Genomic DNA, 23,879 nt, shown 5'->3' with positions numbered 1-23,879 from the left:
ATATTTATTGCGATAAGAACATAGCATTAAATTATCAGATAGATAATGCATTTAAATTTCAAATTCAAAATTTGGGTTTCCAGATACACCAAACATGTGTATCTGGAAACCCAAATTTTGAATTTTATACTTCATATTTTGTAAAACTTTAATGAAGTTTTGAGTAACAAACTCAAAAATTTGAAAGTGAGTAGTGGCAACAGTGTATAGAATAAAACATTTTTATCTCCAGCGCAAGACTGTAAATCAGAAATTCTAAAGATATGCTGTTTTAAAATATTTTATGATTTTGCTGTTCAGTTTTATGTGGCATAAGTGTGAAGAATATGATATTTAATAAATAAACATAACACACAAAATGTTAATAAGAAGAAGACAAAAAAATAGTTTTGCAAGCCATTTTACTAAGAAAAACTGAACATTGAAATGATGAATTTAGAATATATACGAGGGCCATCCAGGAAGTAGATTACGTTTCCGTCTGTGTCCGCTAGGGGCGGGGCTAGCGCGGCCATCTTGGGGTCAGAGCGTTGCGCAGCTCAGTCTGCATCTAGCCGTGCTAGTGAGAGGTTCGTGCTGTGCTCCGTTCAGATACTGTGACGGTTTGAAATGTCTGCGTTAATTGAAAATCCCGCGAGCTGCGAGGTGCGCTCAGTAATAAGGTTTCTGACTGCAAAAAACTGTAAACCGATAGAAATCTATCGGCAGCTTCGTGAAGTGTATGGGGACAACATTATCACTGAAGGTGGAGTGCGTCAGTGGGTCATAAGATTTCAAAATGGCCGAACCAATGTTCACGACGAAGATCGAAGTGGGAGACCCAGCATAGTGACCGCCGAACTTCTCGAAAAAGTCGATGCTAAAGTCCGTGAAAATCGAAATTTCACAATAACGGGACTTTCTTTGAGTTTTCCACAAATTTCGCGAAGTTTGTTGCACGAAATCATCAGCGAAAAGCTTGGTTACCACAAGTTTTGTGCAAGATGGAAGGCAAGAAGAGGTAATGAAGTGGTTGAAGGCGCAGGCGGCCGAATTTTTCGACGAAGGAATTTCCAAGCTCGTACATCGCTACGATAAATGCCTTAATTTGTATGGTGACTATGTAGAAAAGTAGTATTTGAGTGTGGCTTTCATCTGTATATAATAAAATTTGTTTCCTATACTTTGTTTATTTTTTTATTCCAAAACGTAATCTACTTTCTGGATAGCCCTCGTATATACAGCAACAGTTAACTTTGCGCTGGAAATTCTAAGCATGTTGTTGTGCTGCCTCTAAAATTTGTGTAATTTTGCTGTTGTATAGTATATGGCATAAGGGTGAAGAAATGATGATTAATAATAAAGCTAAAAAGACAAAAAGAAATTGGTTAACAGGAGGGAATGCAACAGAGACTGGTGGTGATAATTAAAATAAATAAAACTCAGTGAGTAACTTGGTAATATATTTTTAATTTATGATTTTATTTAAGAATTTTTCTTTTTTAGCCCAAAGGGCCTTATCCCAGAAGGGCTATTAATTTCATTTTGGCATTTTGCATTGATTCACTATAAATGTCGGTTCACTTTTCAAATTGTTGCCATCAAATATTAGAGCCCTGCATTATATTTAAAGAAATTAAATAATAAAGAATCTGCATGAATGTATGCATATTTCTTGCACTGCAAAAAACAATGGTACCTAGAGACATCAAATTTTCAATAAGTTGTCCTCCTCTAGAATATGGGCATCTGGAAGTCCAAACTTGGAATTTGAAATTTGTTCTATTGCCTATTTCATATTTAGTTACACCTTAACAAATGTTTTGTTAACAAACTCGATGATTTTAAAGCGAGCAATGGCAACACTGTACAAAAAAAGGAATTTTTATCTGAAGCGCATGAGACTATGTATCGAAAATTCTAAAGATTTGTTATTTTTAATTTATCTTGTGATAGTCGTGTTGAATTGAATTTTATGATTTAAGTGTGAAAAACATTTAAATCATATTATATATTGATAATAATATCAATACTATATGATTTTTCATAATAAATGATATTTCATATATAAAGGTAACACACAAAACGTTTTTAAAAAAATGCCTCTTTGGGTATAATATAAAATCCCCCCCCCCTTTTTTTTTTTTTTTTTTTTTTTGTTTGTTTCTCTTGCTTCCCTTTCCTGAAATTTGTTTTAGACCCAGTACCTGGTTGTTAGAAAATCATGTCATTGCAAGAATTTCAGTTATTATTAAAATGGCATTCCATTTTCATAATCAATTTATTAGTGTAATATTTAGAAAATACATTAATAAATAAATATCCAATATAAAGGAAACTACAGTACAAAGTCCGAAATCCGGATGTCCATTATCTGGAATGATCTAAAATCCGGACTTCAAAGCTACAAACATTTTTTTTTTTAATTAATGCTTTACGCATGCGCATTTGATTTTTCCTTCCATAATAAAACGTGGAGATTTTCACTTACGCACTTGATAAAATATGTCATTGTGGAAAAACAATCATATAAACATAAATTTGTGAGATTAATAATTTGTCTCCGTAGCTAAGTATCTGCTTGGAATACATCTCAAAATTATGCGAGGAGTTTGGTATTATAAAGTCCACTGTATATCACACAAGAAGAAAGAAAACGGAACTTTTTGAATTTTTTGTGGAAGCATCTTAAACAACTTACATTGAAAGAAATGTTAAATAAAGTAAACAAATAAATATTAAGCTTTTTTTTTTTTTTTTTTGTAAATTTTGATACCCTTTACATCATAATTGTTCTTTATTTCATAAATTACGATTTTATATTTATAATTGTATAATTTCTGCATGCCATCTTACCAGATTTAAATTGATGATCTATTATCGGAAGAATTCCAAATCCGGAATCGCCGAGGTCCCAACCGGTCCGGATTTCAGACTTTGTACTGTATTTTATTTGAATATATTTCGCCAGAAAGCATGAGGTTACAAAACGTAATCTTTGAAATGTGATATGTAAAGAATAGCATAATATGTAAATAATAAATAATTTCTAATTTTATATCTATCGGTAAACCAAAGTTTTAATTTTACCTTAAAATTTTATAAATGAAATGCTTTTAAAAATTTTTAATTTGAAAAAATGTTCTTTATTAATTGCTAATTTTAAAATGTTTAGAACATAAAAATTTTAAAAATAAATAGCCTCATACACCAGAATGATGAACATTCCAGTAATTATAAGTAGCAACTAGCTCCTGGTTTTGATGGTACAGCTACAGCATACTTACTAACCTAAAAGAGAATGTGGGTTTAATTTTATTGAAAGTTTAGATATCTTATTGAAGATAATCATTTTCCCTTTGATGTTGCCAATTGTCATCATATGCTTCATATAAAGATGAAAATATGAGTGAGGCCTCTTGCAACAGATATTTAAATAGATATCAACCAAAGTTGCCTATCAGCAGATGAAAAAACTGCATTCAAATTCCATTTAAAAGTAAGGCTTCAAATTACCAGTTTGAAAAAAAAAATTTAACAAACTAGATTTCATTTCAAAACTGTTTCGAATAATGAATAGTAGTTCATAGGGATCAGATAGTATGTAAAGGGCAAGAGTTAATGCTATATGTTTAAAAGTAAATTTACAAAAAATATTAAGAATGAACTTTTCATTTGCCATTATTATTTATTGTGTTATATTTTTTTTAGTTCCATTTGCACTGCATTCCACTACCATTTATGTTTTTTGTCACATTTTGCATTAAGATACATGAGTGGAAATAAATATAATTTTTGTTCATTTTAGTCCAGTAAGTATTTTGATTACAGAGTGATTTTCCTGCAATACACATGGTATGTTTTTTTGGGACATAATATCCAAGACTGAAATCGTTTTCTTCTGTGATGAATCAAGGTAGACGATTTTAGGTCTAGTATACCATTTGAGCTTCTATTCTATATAAACAGAATGATCACAAGTTTGCAAACTTTATTCGAGATTGAAACTTAAGTTCTTCAGCACAACAACCATATCTGCTAATCACTTAACAGAAAAGCAACTGCAGATTTTATTAGAAAAAGTAATTTAATAGTACTAGCAGAATAACATGTCATCTTCATTGTTATCTTATAAATTGGTAGAGTGAAAGACGCTGCTTGGCATGTTTAGGTTGAGATTTAAATAAAAGTAAGAATAATATTATTAATTAATAATTGCAATTTTAACTGTGAATTATTTTTGCCTTAAAAAGATTGACTTAAATGTTAGAAACAAAGTACTTGCATAACTGATAGAAACTGCAAAAATGTGGTAGACTTTGCAAAACTTGAAATTAAATACTATAAGGAAGAAACAGAATGGTCAAATTAATAATGAAGAAACTTATTTCGTATGTCTTTTATAAGTTATGATGTTATGAAAAAGATAATAAATAAATTTTTAAAACGAGCAATATGGTAAGTGTTTTTTTTTTTTTTTTTTTTTTTCTCTTTCAAAATGTCTTTTAAGTGGCTAACCACAATAAATCAAATAAGTAATTGAATCTTAATCATTTTAAAATGTTTTGAAAGTGATTATCATGCTAAAACAAGGTAATTTTCATTCTTCATGAAGTTGTGAAATTAGTTAAATCAATATGTTAGACTAAATTAAAATTAATTTTTTAAATTTTATTCAGTATGTTCTTATATATATTGTGATTTAACAATTAATTATTTTCAGCTACTGCAGTAAAACCAGGTTTTTTACCTTTTTCATTTTTGCGAGGTTCTTTGTATGTAGTGACTAAAAGTTTTTAAGTATTTTGTACCCTGGAAGTTTTATTTTCAGACATTTATGTCAATTTTATTATTCTCTTTCCAGATTTTTACAGTTTTAATCAGAAACTGGCATGCATAATGGTTATTACATTGTATAAAACTTTAGTCTGTATTACAAATTAAAAATATAATTGCATATAAATTTCTTACATGCTAATAATCTAAAAGGAGCTAACTAAGAAATATATACAAATTTGATATAATAATCGTAAAAATGGAATTGATTATCAATTGTATCAAACATTAGGATTTTAAAAAAATGTGTCAAGTATAAATATTTACATATAAATTTAAATAAACTATCCAGTATATTTAATTCCAGCAAACTTTACATATTTGGCTATTCAATTTATTTAGAATTTTGCTTTTGAAATTGTTAGCAATCTCGCGTTATATCAGATAGATTATTAGTGTAAGGTTATTATTTTAAGAATTTTTTAATTTTTGCTTTTATATTTAATAAGATTTTTTTATACTTTCTGATTATCCATGCCATCATATGAAAAGTCTCAAACTCATTACTGACTTTGGAGAGCATTTGGAAACTTATTGGCAATTAATTTTTTTCCAAGCTAATGCAAAAATGTAGCTGCCATTTTTTAAATAACGGTGCACTGAAAAACAAGAGCAATCAATGAGTAAAATATAAAGAGTAAAAAACATCAGTACTAAAACTTTTCTCAAAAAAATAATCTGCACTGTTCTCTTCATATATAGGAGATTTCTTTTCACTTAAAAAACATGAGCTTGGTACTGTAGAATTTTGGCATTGGGCACCAAAAATAGACATGTTCTATTACATGTAAACTTGGGTTGCCATATAAGTACTTTTTGGTGATATAGCATAACTATTGAACATAACTATGACTCCATGTAACCATTTTGTAGCGTACTGCTTTGAGTCATAAGTACTTTTTGGGATTTTTCAGTGAGGTGTAGATAATCAGAAAATAATCCCCCCCTTTTTTTTTAATCTGTTCAAATGAATCTTTTTTTGTAATGACTGGTATTTGCTTAATTATGTTTTTCTTTTTGTGGAAAGTCATTTCAATTCTTAAGATCTACACTTAGTGAGATTAATAAGCATTTTTTCATGCATGTGTGCTTACTAATATTTAATGCATTGAATGAATAATTTATTACTAGTAATTAAATATGAGTCTTTAAAATATTATATTTAGATGAAAGAATGCTCATATATATTTTGATTTATAGATGAAAGTATGGATTTCAAAGCATTGGGAGAGTACTCAATTTCAACTGTCCTTCAAGAGGTATATATTTGTAAACATTTTTTATGCATGCATTACAGTTTAATTAATTTTCACTAATTTTTTCAGGTTGTGGTTAGTTTGAGAGATTCTGGTCTTGTTGAACCTGTAAAAGTGTATTGTAAATAAAGTTGCGATAAATGTAAAATAATAACTATGAGTCGGCTAAAAACTAATCAATACAGATTAGTAAATATTGCAGACAGCCATTTGAAAGATCAGTTAGCTCTTGCTGCTGGTGTATATAGGATCCACTAATAATACAGTATTGTTTGATATGAATTAAAATATATGCAATGCTATGGGTGAGAAGTTATTTAAAAGTCAAAAACTAAAAATTATACTACACAGGTTACAGTGATATTGATATTACAATTACAATCTAATGACCTATTGAAGGTGTGAAAACTATCTGGTAAATGTTAAATTACCATTACTCATATATTATATCAGTTGTGAAACATTATGTCTGGGACCATATAAAGCCTTTATTATTATTGGAATGTGCAGGATTGTTTCTTGCAGAGTGAGCTGTACGAGGCATGTTTTTTATATAAATACCATTCTGATGCAATATAAACACAAGGACAACATTTTTTTATGTAAAAGCTTGGGTCTTAATTTACTTTTTATTTTTTTAATACAATTTCCACTTATATTAAAGCTTTTATCCTGTTATATGACCTGCATCTGAATACCATCTCCATAGAAATCTGAACCTGATTTGATAACCATTCTTGGTACTCGGTGTGAGCTCAACTTCTTGTGATTTAAATGTTCTGTTACATTTTCATACAAAGTTCTTGAATTCTTTCATACAGAGTTCTTGAGACTAAGGAACATCATTAGATAATGATGAAATTGTTAAGTATCTGCTTTCTTGAACTTTTTTATCAGCTTTATGCACCAAGTCAGGACCCAACAGCAGTTGAGCAGTAAAGTCACTGAACAATGGTCAGTCCAGGGCTCAAATCCTGGCAAATAGGTTGTCTGCATGCTATTTCTGTAGTTTTTCCCATGTATGTGAGTTTCCCTTAGAAAGCCTTCAACAAAGACATCCCTCCCATCACGCAGATAGCCCTTGAGTATTTTGCCATAATTAAACCAACCAAACCATCTGCAACAGGTCATCATGCTTTATAATTTCATCAATATCTATGAAGTTTCCTTAAGTTTCAAGATTTCTTTTACATGAAATAATGACAGAATGCTTTTTTTTATCAAAAGTTGTGCTCTTGCTGGATACCGAACAGTCAATCAAATCAATGACAGTCAAATCAGAGGGCAGATTCAAATGAAGGTGGGGTTCAAAAGCTGGTTGTACAATGTGATAAATGGATGTAGATGGAAGTTATGTTGAAAAGTAGTTGAAAGCCCAAGCTTTCATGTAAAAATAAAATTAAAAAAATTATCCTTGTTTTAATTCAGTATTAGATTGATACTTAAAATCATGCTTGATAGATTTTTCATTTCTGCTTAGACATTGTCAATAATTCTTTGCTGTGTTTTTCAGCATGTTGAGGAAATTATTGGGATAAATGCATATGTTTACCGACATGTATTTGTCTCATTCATAAATCAATGTCTATGAAGGAATTGCTGGTATGGGAGAACTAAACTAACCTTCTCAGATTTTAATCTAACTGAATTCCTATGAGATGAGTAATATGAGCCCAACGAGTTTATTCAAAATCAGTACATAATCAGTTGGCTGCTTTAAAAAAGAAATAGTGTCAGATTCTGAAATAACTTTCCAGAAACTCATGAAAAGATTTTGCTATTGGTAAAGGCTGCAATAGCAGCTAAGTTTAAATAAATTATTTCAATTATTTGTTATGCAACCTAAAAGTTTCATTAAATATCTACCTTTTCAAGCATCTCAAAACGTAAAACAAGGTGGTACATGTGTGATCATAAAATCATGCTTTTCTCCTTTAATTTATTCATGTCATGTGTCATAAATTGGTATTACCATGAACATTCTCTATATTTACTTATGCTTCATTTGATGGGAATGTTATGCAAAAATATTTAAATTTCTCTTTGATATAGTCTTTGTCTTCTGCTTGTCATTTTGATTTGTTTTATTTCTGTATATACATATGTATATCTCTGTCTGGATTTATAAAAATATTGATCATCATGTAGTAGAATACATCAATTGTTAATAATTTTGAGTTTACAAAATTATAACAGTATTAGTTTCTTACTTTTGAAACTTTTTGCTGTTCAGAACTATTTTTATAATATTTTCAACATTATCCTTCAACATTATATTATTAAAGTTCTCAGAATTTTTTAACCCCTCGTGAACATGGTTTTGTAGCGATATCTGAGAGATAGTATTATATACCTTAATAGGATTTTTCACATGGTCACATTCATCATGGTAATGGCATCCCCTTGTCCTAAACCTTGTCCTTACAATTCCCCTTTAGCGCTACTGTAAAATTTCATTAAAATTAGTTTATTTTACTTTTAAAAATAATAATTTATAATATTTTCTGTAATGATTTAAAACTTACTTGTGTATATGAACTTAAAATAAAAAATAATAAATCGTATCAAACTATGATATTTTTCAAAGCAAGACTTAATACATAATGCAGGCTATGATACACATGTTTTGCACAGATACCATATTTCTTGTTGAATTTGGTGGAAATTACACATGAAAGAGTTCCATGTTCCATCACACATGTGTTGCTTTAGTTTAATGCTGCACATATTGTGTCCATGTAAAGTTGTCCTTCTATTCATGACATATCTGAAGACTTACGGTGCGTGAAATAATTTCAGGGAACTGTATCCTTGCATTCTCTAGAATCTAGTAACAGGCATACGATTTCTTTTTGAAACTAGATCTAAGGTTGCTTTCCACTTTGGTATACAAACCATTGGAGTTAAATTGCAGCATTCAAATCTTGAAGCACAATTTTTTTATACCATTTTAGTGATTTCTGCAGTGGTGACTAGCAGGAAAGCAGTCGGATTTTTGCAATGGTGACTAGTAGGAAAGCTGCTTAGTATAGGAATGGTTCGATATAGTAGGGTTCCTCATAAAAGCTTCCCTCGTGCAATCAACATCCTCATTTGACATCAATGGTCTACCAGTACCTTTCCTATGTTCCACATTTCGCAAGCCTTTTAAATTGTTGGCACCAGCATTTAATAGAGTCCTTACTTGGAAGATGATGATTTTAGATTTTAGTTTTCTAAAAAAAGTCTCTGAACAGTTACAGTGGATTTACATTTATGGAACCACAAAACGCACATTGCTTTTTCCTATATGGTAGCCATTTTGATCGCTATTTCAAGTGAGAGAATTCAAGTGGATTGCTTCTCAAACCATGTGGTAGCCAGCTGGTATCTTTGATAGAAGCAATTATCCTGCTGCTACACTTCATTGTCATTTGGATGGCAGAAAAGCATGAAGATATATGTGATGACCTAGATAAATATGTACTGAGATGCAGGAAGAATGCGTAGTACAAGTACCAAAGGTCCCAACCATTGCAAGAAAAAATACCCCAGACCATAACTAAGCCACTATGACCATATACAAGTACCAAAGGTCCCAATCATTGCAAGGAAAAATACCCCAAACCATAACAAAGCCACTATGACCATACACAGTTCCGTGCCTGGTATACTGGATCCATGGCTTCATGAGGCTAGGGCCATCTTAGCCTACCATTAGCCAAGGTCAAGTCTCAGAGGCCCTAATACTTGCTTCCAGTCATCAGTGGTTCAGTCACAGTGTTCTGTGATACAGAATAGTATGCATTAAGAAATGATGGTGTTGAGAGTCTGGCTGCTGAAGCACTGCACAGTTCCTCAGCTGGCTGTCCATCTGAAACCCTTGTTCAGTTGAGAATTCACCAGAGCCAAGATTTGATTTGCTGGTTATATGTGATATGGTTGATTCAAGGCTACTTTTACCTTGTAGCTTGCCTGATTATTGTTTCTTTTGGTGCTGTCTGTGTGCTCTCGCCATATTCCTTATGCTGCCAAATAAGAAAATCAATGAATGAAGAAATGAAGCAATAGTGTCACAATATTAAAGAAATTAAAAGAGAATTTAAGCAGAGTTCATTACCATTGTAGCTCAGCTGGAGATATTTTATACATTTTTAGACAATACAAAGTCCAGGATCTGTAATCATTTGGACCTCAGCAATTTTGGAAATTTCTGGATTTTAAATCAACTTAAAATATACGCTGCTAGCCATCCAAAATGCAACATGAAGAAGGACAAGAGATATCGAAACCAAATTTAATTAAATACAGCCTGAAATACAGCCTTTTTTTTATCCAAGGAAGAGGAGAAAATCAGCACTGAGTGAAAGAGGCTTTGGATCCACTGTGTGGGGAATGGCAGTGCATCTCCCTCGTAATTCACCAGACATGTTTGGTGGGTGATAGATCTGGAGAAAAGGCAGACCGGTTAACAGTACAGTATGGTGGGCTAAGATGAAATCTTGAACTTCATGTGTAGTCGCATATTATCCTATTGAAGTGTGGCTGCAGACAAGCTCTGAAGGAAAAGAAGGAGAATAGGCTGCAAAACCTCAGAGATATAGCATTGGCTGGTAAATGTATTGATAATATGTACTGGGAGTTCAGGATTGGAATCCAATACCAGCCCACACCATTATATTGGGTGCAGTTCCAGTATGATGATGCATAACATAGTCAAGCAGCCTTTCTCCACAGTGTCTCCAAACTCTTAATCCAACCATTGTAGTACTACAGGCAGAAGTGTGATATGTCCGAAAAGCTGTAGCAGACAGTCTATTTAACTGTAAAAGGTGTCACATTGTTCATACAGACATCAGTTGCTATGTTACAGACTGCATTCGTTGTGTTACGGTTGTGGATATGGCTGTATGCACCATCGGTACTATGCACACAACATGTCATAGGTGTTCTTTACATCCAGAGATTGCATGAAGCTTCCTAATAGTATGTACTTAACACTCATTATTCTTGTAATGAATTTTCACATTAACTGTTCCTTCGTGTAGTCGACTAAGCTGCAGTGAAGAGTGATAAAATGCAGGTATTACCAGGTGAAATCAAACTCAACATTCTTAAATTGTGAAATTAATCTGTTCTAAAAAACTTTTAAAAAAAACTATGTACCATTTTATTTAGTGTTTTAAAAACTATTTACCATTTTCTAGAAATGAAGCATTTTTTCAGATGTATTAAATCAGTCCTTTTCTTGTGATAATCTATATTTTAATCTACTCTTTTCTGTGTTGAAAGTGCAAGGAAAACGAAATGTGGAACAGTGTTTAAACCATTAACATGAAGTTTGTGTGCATGTTATGTGGAAAGGAAGACATTAAAAGTAAAGTAAGAGAAGGTAGAGAAAGGGGAAAAAAACCTGTTGACGGTAGATCAATGATTTATTTTAGAGACAGAAATATATCATCAAAACAAGTTTAATTGGGTATTATTGTTACATCTTGGTTTTCTTGGTGGTGTATCAAAGTTATTTTTGCTTAATTTCAACTATCAGAGGGCTTGCAAGTTTCAGTTTTTAGTTATTCATGATATTCTTTCTGAACTCTCTAAACTTATAAAAAATTTATTATTATGAAAATAACTTTTCCCTATATTTTAGGAATGACAGCCAATTTATAGTAAAAATCTGTTTATTTTGTGCTGTGATTGTAATTTGTATGTTTATTTTTTTAGAATCTTCGAACATCACTAATTGATGTTGATGCTACAGAAGATGATCAGAAAAGAATAAGTGGTGGATGGATGTAAGTATATATTTAAAATATTTGAGTTGTTTCCTTCCTGAAAAATCTGTGTGTAAATATAATTGCGTCACCAAAGTGGTAACATTTTTATCAATGTTTTGTAATTATAAAACATAACAATAATGATATGGTAGTCTTATGGGTAATATTATAAACATTGCAGAGAGTGGATGAGCAGTAAAGAGAAAAATACCAAAAATCAATTTTGTAACTTTTTGAACAACGTTTCAGAGCATTAAGAATTTTCCCCACTTCATTCAACTGAACATTTTTAAGACTGTTATTATAAAATATGTTATTTTTTATATCAAAATGATTTATTTTAGGAGAATCAGTGCAACAGTCCTAATTAAATCTGTCAAGAAACAAACTAATTAGCTACACATTCTGTAAATTTTGCAATTTTAGTATCTGAGTATGTGATGTGTTAAACTTTTCACTGCTTGTGCCACATGTTCTGCTTACTGGCCATAAATTTTTTAAACTAATGGCCAGGTAACATGATATGTAAGTCATTAAAATATGCAGCAGTTTAATGTTATTTAATAATAAATAGTCTCCTGTTTAGACAATGTTATGGCTAATTCTCTGCAGTGTGTTGTTCTGAAAGTATGATTGGTTTAACTCTTTTTACTTTTGGTTCTTCCCACCCCTTCCAAAAAATATTGATTATTTTTTTCTACATAAACAAGATATAAATTCAACAGGAAAAAAATTTAAAATGAACTGAACATAGCAAGTAAATTCAGCTTTCATTATATAAAGTGTCAAAAAAATATCATGAGTGATGTCTAAAAAATATTCTAATGAATATTTAAATCTGATTGGCAGTATCAACTTACAAATCAAAAATAAAGTTTTTTTGTTATTCTACTGCCAGTTTCAGTTTAAAAAATTGTAACTTAGGGGGCAAAATTTAAAAATAAAAAATAAATAAATAAATAAATAAATAAAATTAGTTGAGTGTGTACATCAATAACATTCCTGTTATTAAAATGTTTCCTCTCATTCTTGTGTTGATTCTAAATGTGACAGTGGAAAACTACACTTTAACTTCTCACCGCTTGCATGCCAACCATATATTTTGTGATGAATATTGACCCTCTAAAGTTTTGTTCACTTGTCATTAGCTAGATCTGGCCCTCTACTTCTTTTTACCAGGCCCTAATCTGTTTTATTCAAGTTTTTCTGATTCATGGTTGATGAAAACATAGTGTATTCTTCTAATTCACATTAAAATGATGTCATATGGCTTGCATAAAGACATGTTAAGAAATGTCATGTGACCCTGTTATCCCCCAGAATCACTTTCTCAGTTTGACTAACAGCATATATGAACGAAAACAGAAAAGAAACATGCCAAATGAAACATAAAAACAAGTGAAAATAAGCACACAACAACCTTGAGCTTGGCATAGATTTCTGTAGAAGATCTCCAAGATCTTGACATAAATCTACGCCAAGCTCAAAGTTGTTGTGCTATTAACTTAATGTATATGAATGTATTCTAACGTGTTATTTTAGTATTGTATTATGTTCAGTTCCTGAGCTGATGTTATATTCTGTCAAGTACCTATCTTAGTGTTGTGTTCTTTTCAGTATCTGTGGTCTAGAAGACAGTTTTTTTTTTTTAATAGTCTTAAATATTTCTTAAATTTGGGACAGTGTCAGAGATTATGAAAAAAAAGATTGATGTAGAGAATTGTTAAATTCAAGGTATCTGAATGGAAAATTATTATTTTATTCTGAATAAAAGTTTGCCTGCATATTTTGCTACACAGTGAATCCATATTAATCAGCAAAGAATGCAATTTTCATTTGAGGCATATGAATACCTAAAAATTGATAGACAATTATGAAAAGATGAAATACAGATGTTAAAGAAAAGCTTGAATTCTCAGCAACAAATGTTCAGTAACCAGCATTGTGATAAGTGAAAAAAATCATCAAGCATTCTAAATCATTTTTGAAGGACAATTTATTACAAGATGTATACTTGATGTTGTAAGTGTAATGTATCTGCAAACGAAAAAAAGACTTTGAGAATGTTTGGTGAGATGTGTCATTGTTTAATGGGTAATATAATAAAAAGAATTAAAAGAAATAACTGAAAATATTTTCAATTGCTTTGGATGACAGCACTCTATGCTTGCAGTAGGGTGCAATTATCAATATTTATTTGCAGAACTGATGTTTATTTCAACATCACAGATGTTGTGTGTCACAGATCACACAACATCACAACATCACATATGATGTTTATTTCATCATCACATTTCAACAGCACTTTTGCCATAAGGAGAAATTACTGGTAAGATTTAGAAAAAAATCTTCCAAGAGAATTGGTCCTAAATGGAAGCAGTTTCAATAGTTGGTACATGGAAGGAATTTACTGGAATACCTCATAAAAGAGGAAGGAACTATAAATTCATCTGGGAAATATAACAAATTTTCATTCATTTATCCACCAGCAAAATCTGGATGCCAAATCAATGAAATTAAAAAGTGTTTTTGAAGTTGTAATAGCCAGTATTGAAGTTATTAAATCACATGCACAATCGCAACCAATTTGAGGAGTATTTGCAAATATATTTTCAGATTATGAAGGTATACCTTAATGTTGTGAAGCGGAGTGGTTAAGTAAAGGTAAAATATTAAAATGGCTTTATGATATGAAACGAGACATTCCAGATTTTATGGATATAAAAGAAAACACAATTAACCAAGTGAAACATGATAAATCGTTATGTAATTTAGCATTTCTTTTTGATGTCACCAGAAAACTTAGACAAGAGGTTCATGAACTTCATGGATATGTTAAAGCTTTTTATAATAAATTAAGAATGCTGGAAAGTCAGATAAGTGCTAAAAAGTATATTTTCCTATTCTGCAGCTCATAAAACTCTTATAATTGTCATAGAGATGAACCGAAGGTAGTAATCCATATATGCTATATTTGCTCATCTAATTGCTGCTGATTTAAATAAAACTCCAGAAAACTTACTGATAGAAGTTGCTGAGCTCCAAATAGATTTAGTACTAAATTCACAGTTCAATACAATTGCTGTGATAGAATTTAATAAAGTTTATTTGAAAAAAGGCAAATTATGAATTTACATGCATTGTCAAGAAAAACCATTTGCCTCTTTAGCAGCACATGTATGTGTGACCAGTTTCTTTTTTGAGGATGAATTGCAACAAATCAAAAATTTGGACAAGAATAATGAACAGAAACCTTGAAAATTCCATGTGATTATTATCTTAAACAATAATGTCAGTATTCATAGTGTCTTAGTTCAAGTTAAAGGCCATTAAATTGTTATATTATTTATTATATTTAAAATGTATGCAAAACTTTATATTAAAGCGTTATATTATAGATGCACTCTTTTGCAAAAAAAATTTGAAGCACCAAAAAGGAATTTTGCGATTGTGACAAAATTTGCTATGCAAAAACATCTTGATTGAACATGCAAATTATCAAAGTTTCAAGGCAAATGAACAGAAATTGCAATCATAGCGCACATTTCTAGTGTGCAATTCGCAAAGTATAAAACCAGTAACAAAGGAAGAAAATTTATCTTTGTAATTCCATATAGAAGCAACTAAAGATGCCATTACAACGATATCAAAGACCTTAAAGATAACTAAACAACTTCGAACAGGGTCACATTGTAGGGTTGCATGAAGCTGGGTGGTCATTACTGAGCAATAGGCCGCCACCTGCAGCGTACAGACACTGCTGTGCAAAGATGATGGCAGCAATGGTTACTACAAGGAAATTGCCGATGAAATAAACGCTCTGGAAGGCCAAGGGGCATAAGTGCGAGGCAAGATAGGATGATTGATTGCCAGGCCCGAACCACCCCCAACGGTATCATTGTCGACTATTCAACACACTACAGCCACATCTATACCTCCCGTGGTACCATCCACCATCTCACAGCACTTGTCTGAGGTGGTGTTACGTTCACAGAGGCCTTTAAGATGTTTGCCTTTGACCCCACAACATCGGCGAAATCATCTGGAGTGGTGTTGCAGCCGATCATCATGGCTGCTATTAGACTGGCATCGTATAGTGTTCAGCGATAAATCCCACTTTACTCTTGAAGCAGATGACCACCGTGTTCGTGTCTGGAGAGGATGGAGCAAGCGGTCCCAATCAGCCTTTGTTTTACAAAGGCATATAGCCATAACCCTTGGCGTCATGGTGTGGGGTGCTATTTCTTATGACAGCAGGCCATCTTTAAATCATCCTCCATACATCTTTAACACCTCAACGATATGTTGATATCATCCTGCGGCCGGTTGCATTATCTTTCATGGCACATCATCCTGGGGCAATTTTCTAACAAGATAATGCCCGGCTACATACCACTCGCATATCTCTGGACTGTCTCCATGTGCTTGATACTCTTTCTTGGTCAGCAAGGTCACCAGACCTTTCACCAATCGAGCATGTTTAGGACATGGTAGGCCACCAGATTCAGGCACCACAAAATATTGCAGATCTGGAGCGACAGCTGATGAATGCCTGGCAGAATGTGTCATAGGATGACATTAGGAACCTCTACCACTCCTTGCTTCGATGAATTTAAGCACGCATTGCCGCCAGGGGCAGTTCGACGAACTACTAATTTGAACACTGAATGGGTGATTGAGAACCATGAACAGGTACTATGACCTTGATTTTTTAAATCATTTTATTATCTGTGTATGAGATATTCAACTTCCATATATTCAGTTTCATCAAAAATACCACTTCCTTCATGGTGCTTCAATTTTTTTGCAAAAAAGTGTAAATAAAATATTAAATGGCAACTTGTTTTACTTCATTTAATTTATTTTATTTAATAATTTGGTGTGGCCTTTAGCTCAGACACAGAATGATAATTTGGCCCCAAACTGAAAAGGATTCCTCATGTCTGGTTGAATCTAGTTAAACACAGTGAAGGGAATGCAGTCATATGATAGATAATATTTTTTCCTATTAATCATTTGCTATAATTCCTTGATGAATTTATACCTTCATAAATGTTATGTTGCTATAAAAAATACCCAGATAAGTGAATTGTAAACAAAGAATCAACACTAAAAAAAAAATTGAATTGCATTTATCAGTATAACTTATTTTTTTATTCATAACCATCATATCAATGTGTTTCTTATTTATTATGTTATATATTAAATTAGCTGCTTCTTTTGCTAATTATTTAAAGGTTTACGAAGCAGAATTTTAATCCAAACTCAAATCAAATATTTATTAAAACTGTAATTCACATCATGTGTTTTACTGTTTTGGGTTGATGTATTTTGTTGTAATTTTTTTTAATTCCATTTATTATTTTCCAGGTACAAGGAAACAAATAAAGACATTTCTGTTTTTAAGAAGATCACATCCTTTGATTCTTGTGTTGTCATGAGGTATATTAATTTCAAATATCTCTTTATGTGAGAGAGAATTGTACAAACATGCATTTGCCTAACTATTGAAGGTGTTAACATACAAAAAACTGTGAATTTATAGGCATTTTTACAAGGGAGGAAATGATTTATATATTAGGTAGTTAAATATAATCTACACAAAAGGTAATTAAATCCTTTACTGTAATAAATTTAAGCATAAAAAATTTACTGTAATAAATAATTGAAGTAAAACTATGTAAATGCATTTTCCTAATTTAAGATATAGGGGAAAAAATATATAAGATAGGTATTATTTCCAAAAGAATGTATTAAGGTAAAGTCAATACAGTACAAAGTATAACGGACAATATAAGCTAGGCTAAAATTATCTAAGGTATTTCAGTTAATGTTGCAGATTGCGCTGTTCCTTAATCTTCTAATTGGATCCGGCTTATTATTTTTTGCAGACTGTTAGAGCAATTTTATAAAAATTAAGCTTGAATTTTCAATTATGTCAAAAAGAGTTTCCAATTCTGGAGCTGTCAAAGGATCTACAAAGCGAAAGCATGTTTTGATGTCCATTAAACAAAAAGTAGAATTGCTGCAAAAAATGAATAAAGGCCTATCCGTCTCAAAATTATGCGAGAAATATGGCATTGGAAAGTCCAACTATATATGACACAAAAATGAACTTTTTGAATTTTTTGTTTCATCTTTTGGAATGCTGTTTAAATCTATGTTATAGTTTTCTGAATCTCTTCAGTGCTATTAAAACAATCACTTTTGAGATGAAACTTCATTTTAAAGGGAAAAAAAATAGTTTATAGATCCAAATCTGGAAAAGAGTAGGAGTGGTTGAGAATTATGACATTTTGCTTTCTTAGAAATATTTTCATCAGAATACAATGCTGTGACCGCATATTGTCATTCAGCAAAAAGCAGTTTTATATGATTGAACCTTTTTTAGGCCTAACATGCTGAATTCTTTACATCTTTACAAAATATGGGATTCTCTGACTGTCCTGCAGGAGCTGTCCTTGTGAATTGTCCTTTTCCAGTCAAAAAAGTTCAGTAGCACATTCTTTACTCAAAATTTTTTAAACCAAATTTTCTATGGCCAATAACCCTTCCCCAGTCCTAGCAGATAATTGTTGGTTTGTCTCAGCACCAGTTTTTTTATTATTATTATTATTATTTATTTATTTATTTATTTTATCTTAAGTCATGATTTGTTTGAAAAATCTGCCATTTGGATCAAATAATGATTGCAGAAACTTGATGTTTTCTCTGTTCTGTATTCAATACATAAGAAATAAAATCAGAACAATGTTTCCTCCCACACGCCCCCAAGATTTTTCATTACAATTTTATAAATAGTGTTTATATTTATATTAGCTATCATGTAGGCTGGCATGCATGGAGTACGATAAATTTTCAAAAAAGTTAGTATTCAGTGATGAATCAACATTTTACATTTATGGATTAGTAAATATGCATAACATGAGAATTGGGTATACTGAACATCCACATGCACCAGTGCAATACTTCTAAGGTTAATGTGTTTTGTGTAGTATCTTATTAAACTATTTACAGTTTGTACTTTTTTCTGAAACCACTCTTAGAGGAACCACAGCTACAGAAGATATGCCTAGTTCTGTTCTGCAGCAGGATGGTACACCACATTTTATGATTGAAATGCAGAGCTACCTCAATAAAATGTTACCACAATGGTTGATTGATCCTGTATCTACTGCAGACAATGCACTTTTGCCTTGGCTGCCATGATCCCCAGAAATCACCCCATGCGATTTTTTCCTGTGGTGGTTTGTAAAAGATTGCATGTATGTACAAGCAGGTCCAACAAGCATGACTGCTTTGAAAGCTCATATTATGGCTGCTATTGCCAGCATAGATACAGAAATGCTGCATAAAGTTTGTCAAGAATTATATTTCAGACTTGATGCATGCCATAGAACAATAGGAGCATATATCGAACATCTGTGAGGAATACACTCAAAACATGCTTATGTTACCTTATTATACCTGTATGCACATTTTTAATGAATACATTTATTACATTGTACGTAGCGCACATATGAAATTGGGGCATTCATTTTTAACTTGTCCTATAGTATAGTTGCTAGCTCTCAAAGTTTTTCATCACATATAATCTCTAGTTTTTAATTTTTAACCTTTATTTAATGAAAGTACTCTTCAGCAATAAGCAAAATTTATTCAGTTAATGAAACTTAAATTATGCAAATTTCATCCCCTTACATCTCTCTAGTGATCTTCATAATTTTTCTTATTCAATTTTATTTGATCTGAATTCTCCTAGTGTGCTATAGACATTTGTAGAACTTTATATGAAGATTCAACTAATCTTTAGTCAACAATTTTGTTTTACATCAATTTATGGTACAATACTAAGTTTATTCATTTATTTCCATCATGCTTAAAAGTACTTTGATAAATTAAAGCTGTTCTTCTGTACTTGAAAAAAATTACAAAATGAAATTGGTCAAAGAATATAAAATTTAGAATATGTAATCAAATACTAATATATTGTTACTTGCATACAGTTTTGCAATATATTAAATGCACACAGAAATTATGATAGCTTGATAAAATTTATTTTACCAAAATAAACACTTTACAGTTCTGGAACTTCCTACAAAAATACTTATACAGTTCTTCACAGTATCCCAGAGCACAATCAGAAATTACACTTCAAACTGCTAAGAACATTAAACACAAAGCACATCTGAAAGGGCAAAGCTTCTACGCAGATATCTCAATACTCTGAACTCATGCTGAACTAAACAAGTGCTACTGAGAAATTGATGCTGTTCCTACTCTTGTATAATTTCCCCCCGAATGCTGAGAAATCTCTAGTACCTTCCACTTCTCGAAATTACTGTATGACATATGAGGGCTGGATACTGTTAAAGTACACATATAGATTAGTTATATTCATTTAATTGCAGTCATGGTTACAGTTATATGACCAAAATGTCACCAAGATTGGCAATTTCTTGTCAAATCTGTGACAAAAATTAATCTCCAAAACCGCCACCAGCTTGGCAATCTCTTGCCAATTTAGCACGATAGTCTTTTAGAACTTTTTATCTCCAGCGCACTGAACTGTCTATGGGAAATTCTCAAGATAAGCTCATTTTAAATTTATTTTGCAATATTGCTGTTGAACTGAATTTTACGGTTTAAGTGCAAAGAACATGATATTTAATAAATAAAGGTAACACACAAAACATTAAAAAAGAGAATTCTTGGACTTAATTTAAAATCTGAAACCTTTCAATCCCCCCCAAAGTATTTTTAAAGAAAGAAAGAAAACCTTAGTTCTGTGTAAAATCTGCTTTGAAAAACAAATGCCGAAGTCACTATCAGAAAAATTTGCATCGAAATCTTAACATGATTAATGTTGTCTGTAACAGTATTTATGTAAATGTTCTTAAAAATTTTGAATGGTGAAATGTATTGATAATTTCTATCATATAAGGATGCATTTGTTTTTCTCCTTGACTAATTGAACTCTGATTTATTCATGTATATTGGTATCCAAAATGGCACAAGTTATTGAATTGTTGAATGCTATTGATATAATCAGTTGATTTATTAAATACAATGATACAGTACTTAGATTATTTAGATAGTAATTGAATGTCTTTTTTTCACCAACTTAAAAAAGGTGTGCACTATATGTCTCATGATTCTCTGCAAACTATTCATTGATATTTAGTTAACATCATACTTTTTATTATACTTTGCAGTATTAATACAAGCTTTTCAAGTACACATTGAACAATTAATACCTTCATGTCCCAGCATTCCCTTTCATATTCTGTTGCATTAATCTGAATATTAATTTTGTATGTAGAAGGGCTGTTTTATATTATGCTATAAGTGTACTATTTATTACATTTGAGTTACATTTTTTTCTAGCTACTTGTGTAAAGGGATTATAGCTTCACCTCAGAATGTGGTTTGGAGAACTCTTTGTAATCCTCTAACACGCTTCATGTATGATGATACTGCAAAAGTAAGTATAACTTAAACAGAATGACTAAATGATTTTAGAAATATTTCTTTTGCTTGCAACTTGGTGTTAAATGTCCTGTAACTTGTGGCTCCTTATGATTTAAGAAACTTGTCTAACATAATCGGTGTATACTGGTATTTTAAATCTCTAAAAAATTTGTAATTTAAAAAACTGTATTTTAGAAAAGAGGTACTTGTTTATAATGTTTGAAATTAGTGTTCCTTTTCAAAATGACTTTGTGTATTTAAAATGAAATTTTCTCTCTGGTCTTTTATACCAAATTTAGATTAAGATGTTTATTGTTTTTGGCACTAATAATTTTTTTGAAAAATCAGCAGTACTTTACAGTACTTTTCTGGTACTTGCAGTACCAGAAACTTTTATATTAGACTAATTTTAATGAAAACTGGTTTTTTATCATCTGAATGTAACTTAAATTTAGATAATGTTGTCTGAAAAAATAGATCATTCTTGTCAGTTATAAAGAGGTTATCACGTCTAGTGGCACATGCGGCTAGGTTGGACATTTCCAAAAAAATGAGATTCTAGTAGCATTGGTTTAAACAGGAGGGTTCTGAGAGAAACTAGCATGACTGGAGGTGATGTTCCATCTAGCCGTGGAAACAATGGCTAAGCTTTGCTGAAAATGTTTCGCTTGTAGCTTTGTACTGCGGAGAGATCAACCAATCAATTCTGCTTCTGAAGGATCGTGGGTAATTTCTAGTATGGCTATGTGTGTAGTTTGGCGTCACGGATGATAGAAATGGAAGCCGATTTTATTGAAGAAACATGAAAAAATGTATATTTGTATGCTGTGTTTTTATAATATAACTGTCTAAGTCATTTTTAAAATGTTTATATACTGATTAAATTTATAATCATGGAAATTTCAGAGTAGATAGTATTTTAGGACATTTTTGTGATTTTGATGCTTTCTTTACTAATTTTTCGTCTCCAAAAGTATGCTAAATTTGTTATATTTCATATTGAGCCATCATGTGCTGTTGTAGAAATATTATCATTATTATATAGTAATAGAATTTTTTTACTAATTGTAAGGTGATTAATTTTTTTAAATCTGTTTATATATGCAGAACTTAACTTTTTTACTAACTACTTTTCATTTAAATTGTGTATTGCATAATCAACGACATACTGTAAACAAAATAAAAGGTGCATAAAAAGGAAAGCATAGCTTATGTAATAATGAGAATGCTCATTAAATTTGTATGTTATTATTTTTATGTTATTAATAAAATATTTTTTAAATTAGAAGAAGTACATTAGAAATTATACTTTTATTGTAAATACTGCATATTGAAATATCTGAAGTATATAGATTTATTATTATCCATGTTGAAAAACATTTGTATATACATTCACTTGTAAATGCTACATATTGAAACATCTGAAATGTATGGGTTTATTATTAGGCATGATGAAAAACATTTGTATATGCATTCATTAATATAAATCTTATTCATTGCATTAATCCTAATAAACATCCATCAACAACTTCTAAACCATCATCTCTCTCTCTCTCTCTCTATATATATATATATATGCAGAGAGAGATGAAACTACATATACATATAGATTAATATATATATGTCATGAGAGCGAAATTTTTTAAGCACTGATATAAGAACACCTAGATGTAGAAGCATAGCATTGTTGTTTAGCATAGATACTTAATGCTTTAGAGCGTTGACCATTTTGAAGAAGTAGCAGCCCAGCTGGATTTAATTCCATATTTATTTTAATTCACATTTGTGGCCACAATTCACTTGGCACTCCAATTGTGCCTATTTCCCAGCTTCCATCTCTTCTTTAATGAACTTTTGGCCCACATCCATCTATTCTTTAATGACGTTTATGGCTCCTTCCATCTGTTCTTGGAATGCAGCAATGTCACCAGCTGTCTTAGTTGCTCATATTTCACTCTTGTCACTGGTATTCAACCCCGGTTCTGACAGCAAAAATTGTTAGGTGCGTATGAGTTCATAATGGATTGAATGCATACAGAACCATTGATAGCTTGATAAAAATTTATTTTCCCAAAAGAAGAACTTCACAATTCTAGAACTTTTCACAAAAGTACTCATGCAGCTGTTCTCAGTATGACAGTGCACAATCAGTAGTAACCACTTCAAACTACTAAAAAGTGTTAAGCAAAAGACAATATAAAAAGGCATAAATGTATAAGTTCACATGGTGATCTCTCAACTAAACTGGTAACTGAAGCTTTTTTCAGTCTTACAGTTTTCTCCAAACCTAACCTTTGATTTGTTGAAACTCCTGGAAGGCATATACAATTACAGTTATATAGGGATTAGACAAAAATTTCGCCAAATGGCTGCCAGGTTTATCAACTTTTGGTGATTTGTTGAAAAACATTATTCACCAAAACTATCACCCATTTGGCACAGCCTTTTTCATAAATATTAAGTAGGCTTGTCCCTATAACCTTATCTTTTGATGAAGCTTTATGTTCACCAGACCTTTCATGTTACATTATACAAGTATACTACAGTTTACATATAATATCTCTAAAATTATTTATGT

General features: G+C 31.3%; 1 protein-coding gene across 2 annotated transcripts in view; it reads left to right on the top strand.

The window, feature by feature from the left end:
- The window catches only part of LOC118193248 (uncharacterized), a 143,163-nt gene that overhangs the window by 76,993 nt on the left and 42,291 nt on the right, over positions 1-23,879 (top strand). For both annotated transcript variants that reach the window (XM_085814508.1, XM_085814502.1), the window contains 4 exons: positions 6,016-6,074; positions 11,778-11,848; positions 17,201-17,272; positions 21,218-21,314. In XM_085814508.1, the coding sequence (XP_085670634.1) occupies positions 6,016-6,074; positions 11,778-11,848; positions 17,201-17,272; positions 21,218-21,314 (299 nt within the window). The remainder of the gene's footprint in view (positions 1-6,015; positions 6,075-11,777; positions 11,849-17,200; positions 17,273-21,217; positions 21,315-23,879) is intronic.

The sequence above is a fragment of the Stegodyphus dumicola genome, chromosome 1 (genome assembly GCF_044657685.1).
Source record: "Stegodyphus dumicola isolate Sdum_Otavi_A_Nest chromosome 1, ASM4465768v1".
In the NCBI taxonomy this organism is placed as follows: Eukaryota; Metazoa; Arthropoda; class Arachnida; order Araneae; family Eresidae; genus Stegodyphus; species Stegodyphus dumicola.
Note: the sequence above shows the minus strand (reverse complement) of the source record. Positions and strands in the feature narration are given on the sequence as shown.